At 53.4% G+C, this 6,414-nt stretch overlaps 1 protein-coding gene across 1 annotated transcript; it reads right to left on the reverse strand.

The window, feature by feature from the left end:
- Window positions 1–619: 619 nt before the first annotated feature.
- LOC112125636 (zinc finger protein 883-like) lies at window positions 620–5,182 on the reverse strand. Its single transcript, XM_024224025.2, has 3 exons — window positions 5,124–5,182; window positions 4,720–4,834; window positions 620–2,792 (listed from the first exon to the last, which is right to left on the reverse strand). The coding sequence occupies exons 2-3, from the start codon at window positions 4,796–4,798 to the stop codon at window positions 1,600–1,602; spliced, it is 1,272 nt and encodes a 423-aa protein (XP_024079793.2). The 5' UTR covers window positions 4,799–4,834; window positions 5,124–5,182; the 3' UTR covers window positions 620–1,599.
- Window positions 5,183–6,414: the final 1,232 nt, after the last annotated feature.

The following is a 6,414-nucleotide window of genomic DNA, read 5'->3' on the forward strand; positions in this document are numbered from 1 at the left end:
GGCCCCACTGATGGGCCAGGGGGCCAAGCCACGAAGAGGGAGCCATTGAATCCCGAGAGACAGACGGAGTGAGCACGTGTAGGAAGGGGCGTCAGACTGGCAGAGCTAATCCCCAGCTGTGGCCACAAGGAGGTGCTCCTGTGGTGAGTAGAGCACCCCATGACGCAGACATTTGACTTAGCTCAATATTAACACAGGCAAAGAATCTGAGAGGCTCACTTTGTTGTCACTTATCTACCTCAGTTACCCGAGGAACATGTTGGGAGAGAAAATCTTGATTTTTAAAGATTTGGACCAAAACTTTCAATGGTGACAGGCAGTGGCCAACTGTTAATGGTTAAGGGGGCCCAATTTTCAGACAATGCTGAGCACTTCCACCTGAAAATTAGGCCTCTAAAATATCTCACACAATGGACATCCTCTGAGATTGCTATTGAAAACTCCTAGCCTTAACTTATGTTTTAAAGCCATTCTCCAGGTTTAACTGATCAGACCCAATTCTCGAGTCTTCCCAAGAGACTTCCAAGTTATACAACTCCCAAATTTCTAACGTCCCAAGCAGGTTGATTCCCTCCGCCCCTTCCCCAGGCTTTGTTTTGTGCATCATAAAGTAGTAAAATTAAAGGGCACAATCCCCAGTTTTATTTTCTTTTCCAGGATCCCTTTACATTTCTTCTCCTAGTTGGTTGAGAGAAATGAGACATCAATCGTGGATCTTAATTACTGCAAAACAGATTAAGAAAAGACCTAGAGATCTATGCTCTACAGCTAACTCAGAGCATGAACAAAGCAGGTGAAATGAGGGTCACTTCTGGCTTAGACAATTACTCATCAAATACAGAATAATAAGCACTTTTCATCTATGACTCTCAAAACACTAGAAAAAAGCTGGGTACCATTATTCTCATTTGACAGATGACGAAGAAACTGAGGCACAGAAAGGTAAAGTGCCAGAGCTGGGTGTAGAACCCAGGAGGTCTGATTGTCAGGCCCCTGCTCTAAACTATACACCTATCCACAACTGCAAACAAACTCTGATTTCACCTTCTATAACCCACACATAGCTGGGAATCTAATCCACGAGTCCTGGCTCCCAGCCCCCTCTGCTATCACCCACTAGACCCTACTCCCCATCCTGAGGACAGAACCCGGAAGTTCTGATTCCCAGGGCTAATCACTAAACCTCACTATGTTTGCTTATGTCCTCTGTACAAATCCCTGTGGCACACATCACAGCTGGATGATTTGCCTTAGCATTTCCTGCCACTTTGGGATCCTCGCAGAGGCCACCTGCATCTTGATCCACTGTAAGTGGGGGAGGGAGGGAGGAAGGGGCTTCAGATCAGGCCTGTAGCTTGCTGCAGGCAAAAGGGCATTGGCATACATTGGGGATAGGGGCCAGGGTTTCCGAGATGGATGGGTATGTCTTGCTGACCAATAGGAGTTGGAAGAAAGGACACCAATTTACTCTCTATAAAGGTTCCCTTGTCTCCCCAGAAGGCACATCAATGTCTCCCTTATAGAGGCCCCCGATCCCCAGAGCATGTCAATTTCACCCTCTAGAGAGACACCAGTGCCCCCCTCTCCATCTGCTGGTGTCTACTTGGTGTGTGTCCTCTGGTGCTTCATGAGCGCGGAGCTGTCTCCAAAGCCCTTCCCGCAGTCGGTGCATTTGTAGGGCCGCTCTCCAGTGTGGGTGCGCCGGTGGTTGTTGAGCTTGGAGCTGTCGATGAAGCACTTCCCACACTCAGGGCACTTGTAGGGCCGCTCCCCGGTGTGGATGCGCTGGTGTTTCATCAGGGATGAATTGCAGCCAAAGCTCTTCCCGCAGTCGACGCACTTGTAAGGCTTTTCGCCCCGGTGGATCCGCCGGTGCTCCACCAGGTGGGAGCTGACACTGAAGCGCTTCCCGCACTCGGTGCACTCGTAGGGCCGCTCGCCGCGGTGGATCCGCCGGTGCTGCATGAGCGAAGAGCTCTGGTTGAAGGTCTTGCCGCACTCGGGGCAGCTGTAGGGTCTCTCTCCGGTGTGGATGCGCCGGTGCTTGATGAGGTTGGAGCTCTGGCTGAAGCTTTTCCCGCAGTGGCCACAGCTGTAGGGTTTCTCCCCAGTGTGGATGCGCCGGTGCTGGCTCAAGTTGGAACTGCTGCTGAAACTCTTACCGCACTCAGCACAGCTGTAGGGCTTTTCGCCCGTGTGGGTGCGGACGTGCTGGGCGAAGGAGCCAAGGCTGAAGCTCTTCCCGCACTCGCTGCAGATGAAGGGCTGCTCCCCGATGTGGGTGTGGTAATGCTTCACCAGGGTGTAATTGCGGTTGAAACTCTTCCCGCACTCGGTGCATTGGTAGGGCCGCTCACCTGTGTGGATGCGCTGGTGCTGGAAGAGGTGGGAACTCTGGCTGAAGGTCTTTTCACACTGGTCGCACTTGTAGGGGCGCTCCCCGGTGTGGATGCGCTGGTGCTCCAGGAGGTTGGAGCTGAGAACAAAGCTCTTCCCGCAGTCGGTGCATTTGTAGGGCTTCTGCCCCATGTGGATGCGCTGGTGCTGGACCAGGTGGGAGCTCTGGCTGAAGCTCTTCTCGCAGTCCGAGCAGCTGTAGGGGCTCTCCCCCAGCTGGGCTCGGTTGTGCTCCATCATCATCCTGATGCCGATCTCCTCTGGAGACATTGCGTTGATCTCCTCCGGCCATCCAGCCCCACTGGCCTCTTCTTGCTTAATGCTCTGGGACATCCAGTGTGGCTCAGCTCCCGTAGACCCTTCCTTCTTCGGACTCTTCACCTCCATCCTGGCACCTGTTGGGAGAGAGGGAGAATCCAGCCAGGGCTCGTTCACTGGGGAGAGAGTGAGTGGCAAATCTGATGGGTAGGAGGTGAATTTCCCCAAACCCTTCCCCAGAGGGAAAGTGGCTTTGCTCCAACGATCCAGCTGAGCCCTCAGAGGAAATCTTGGGAGGGAAATTTGATAATGGACTCTTCAATCTAGAAGATGAAGGTCTAACACAATCCAAAGGCCGGAAGTTAAGGCTAGACAAATTCAGACTGGAAATATGGTGTAAATGTTTAACCTTGAGGGGAATTAACCATCAAAACAACTTGGCAAGGATCACGATGGATTCTCCATCTTCGGCAAGTTTTAAATCAAGATAGGATTCTTTCTGAAAAGATTTGCTCTAGTTCTAAAGCAATTATTCTGGGGAAGTTCAACAGCCTGTGTTATACAGCTGGCAAGACGAGATAAATCCCACACTTCCGGCCTTGGGATCTGTGAGGGTCGGATACTGAGCAAGACAGGGCAGAACAAATTCTGGCTGGAAATTAGAAGGTTTCTAACCATCAGAGAAGTGAGATTCTGGAACAGCTTCCCAATGGGGAGTGGGGGGGGGGGGGAGGGGGAATAAAGATTAATTTTAAGAGAACTGGACAAATTTGAGTGCAAATGGGATGTGGGAGGGCGGGGCTCATTTCTGGTTTATGTCTTATGTTCCTAAAAACTCATACTTCAGGGTTTCAGTTGTCCACCTAGAGTGACCGGATGTCCCGATTTTATAGGGACAGTCCCGATTTTTGGGTCTTTTTCTTATATAGGCTCCTATTACCCCTCACCCCGTCCTGATTTTTCACATTTGCTGTCTGGTCACCCTATGACCACCGGCAGGAGACAGGGAGGGATTTTTTCCCCCAAGTGTGTTTTGGGAGGCTGGCTTTTTTCCCCCCGTCTTCCTCCTCTGAAGCACTGGTCATGGCCATGGCTGGAGATGGGACACAAGCAGTGGGACAGGGCTCTGAGGTAGCACCGAGCACTCTCTGGTGCTTGGCTGGCTGGGTCGAGCTCACATGCTCAGGGTCTAACTCTGGATGAGTTGATGTACCCCCTGGAAGACCTCTGCGTACCCCCAGGTACCATGGTCTAACTAATCGCCATATATGGGGTGAGGAACAAATTCCCCCCCAGGTTAGACTGGCAGAGACCTTGGGTGTTTTACATCTTCCTCTAAGGGCTTGTCTACATTACCGGCTGGAGCTACGGGCAGTGATCGATCCAGCGGGAGTCAATTTATCCTATCTAGTCTAGACACGATAAATCAACCGCCAAGCGCTCTCCCATCAAGTCCGGTACTCCACCAGGGCAAGAGGTGCAGGCGGAGTTAACTGGGGAGCGTCATCTGTCGATTTACCTCAGTGAAGACACCACGGTGAGTAGATCTAAGTATGTCGACTTCAGCTACGTTATTCACGTAGGTGAAGTTGCATAACTTAGATCGACACCCCCCCCCCCGCCCCCCAGTGTAGATCAGGCCTTTGTGGATCACTGGCTAGGATCATCTGGGGATTTCTCACTTAATCATTTACCTTCCACTGTGGGGGCCTCAGGCACTGGTGCGCCTCGGTCCCTCCTATTCTCTGCCTGTGGCATCTCATAGTTTAGCCTCCGGTGGGCTGTGATACTTTGGTTAAATTTAGTTGCTGGGCTCATGTGCAGGTGGTGGGTGGCACTGATGGCTTGGGATACACTGGAGGGCAGATTACGAATCGCTACAGCAACCGAAATAATTGGATGCCACTTTTGCCACCTCCCGGTTCCCCCCCGCTGTTGCGGATCATTGACACTGGCCCTCCAGCTTTGGGGTGCGACTCCAGATCCCCAGAACAGCCCCTTCTGGCCTTCACCATCTCCAGCTCTAACAGGGCCTGCTGTTAACTCATGGAGGGTCTTCCTCACCTGTGCAGGCACCTCGGGGGATCGCCCTTCCCTCGGCGCCCTGGAGAACCGGGACACACGGCTCTTCCCCTCGCTGCATCTGGGAGATCGCGGAGTCAGGGCCAGGGAATCCTGCCTGCAGGGAGCAAAGAGGGGAAGTCCTGGTTTGATACATTACTATTAAACCCTTCAAAACTTCCCCCCAGGCAGCCCCGGGTTGGGGGGGGAGGGACCTGTGGGCTCTGTTGCACAGACCCCCACGTGCTGCTGAATGGGGGGGCGGGATTTTCTCCAGTCCCAGCCCCACTTCGGCTCCGATCCCCTTGTCCCTGCGGCCGCGTCCTCCAGGCAGCGATTTGCTGCCTCTGCTGCTGTTTCCCTCCCCGGGCCGCCTCTGGCTGCTTCTCCCCGGCGCCCCCGCTCACCGCCCGGCCGGGGCGATCCACGGGGCTGCAGGCGGGGACTCGCCCAGCACCGCACAGGAGTCCGGCTCGGGAGCAGACCCGCCAGGGCAGGAGGAGCTGGGGGGGCTGGACAGGAAGGTCCCTGCGCTATTCCAGCCCCCTGATGGTGGCACCATGTGCTCTGGGAAGGGGAGGAGTGTGGGGTTAACCCTTTGCTCCCTACACGCCACCACCCTGTGTAGTTTGGTTCCCACCCGGAGCGGGCTGGGTGGGAGCGAGCCGATCAGAGCCCAGTCCAGGGCACGTTTCCTGGCCTGGCTGCCTGACGCGCGTTGAAATGGTGCAGGGCAGGGAGCCACAGCAAAGCGACCCAGAGCTGCTCCAGGGGCTGCACTGCCCAGCCTGATCCCCAGCCAGCTCAGGCTGCAAAATGTGGAGCGTGTGTGTGCAGTCCTTGTGTGGGTGGGTGTGTGCAATCCACCCTGTTTGAATTGGCCTTGTCAACATTGGTTTTCCACTTGTAAGGTATCAGGGGGTAGCCGTGTTAGTCCGTAGCTACAAAAACAACAAGGAGTCTGGTGGCACCTTAAAGACTAACAGATTTGCATCTGAAGAAGTGGGTTTTTACCCACGAAAGCTTATGCCCAAATAAATCTGTTAGTCTTTAAGGTGCCACCAGACTCCTTGTTGCACTTGTAAGGTAACTCCCTTCTCTTCATGTATAATAGTGCCTGCATCGGTAATTTTCACTCCATGCATCTGAAGAAGTGGGTTTTTACCCACGAAAGCTTATGCCCAAATAAATCAGTTAGTCTTTAAGGTGCCACCGGACGCCTCGTTGTTTTTGTGCAATCAGTGTGTGCGTGCAGTCCTTGTGAGTGCGTGTGTGCAATCAGTGTATGCAGTCCTTGTGAGTGTGTGTGTGTGCAATCAGTGTGTGTGCATTCAGGGTCAGTGTGTGCAGTGTCCATGCAGTCAATGAGTGTATGTGTGTGTGTGTGTGTGTGAGAGAGAGAGAGAGATTAACAGATTCCAAGGCCAGAGGGGACCATTGTGATCATCTAGTCTGAGCGCCCCTCTAATAGAGGCCCGAGAACTTCCTCGAACTAATCCCAGAGGCGCAACCAGAGTGTGTGTGTGTGTGCGTGTGCTGTGTTATACAACGTGTGTCTGACGCCTACATCTGTAGCGCATGGACTGTGTGCATGCAGCCACTGTGTGTGTGTGTGCATGTGCTGTGTTGTGCAATGTGTGTCTGGAGCCTATGGCTGTAGCGTGTGGACTGTGTTCATGCAGCCAGTGTGTGTGTGTG

This window comes from Terrapene carolina, unplaced genomic scaffold (genome assembly GCF_002925995.2).
Source record: "Terrapene carolina triunguis isolate 2854851 unplaced genomic scaffold, T_m_triunguis-2.0 Scaffold571, whole genome shotgun sequence".
In the NCBI taxonomy this organism is placed as follows: Eukaryota; Metazoa; Chordata; order Testudines; family Emydidae; genus Terrapene; species Terrapene triunguis.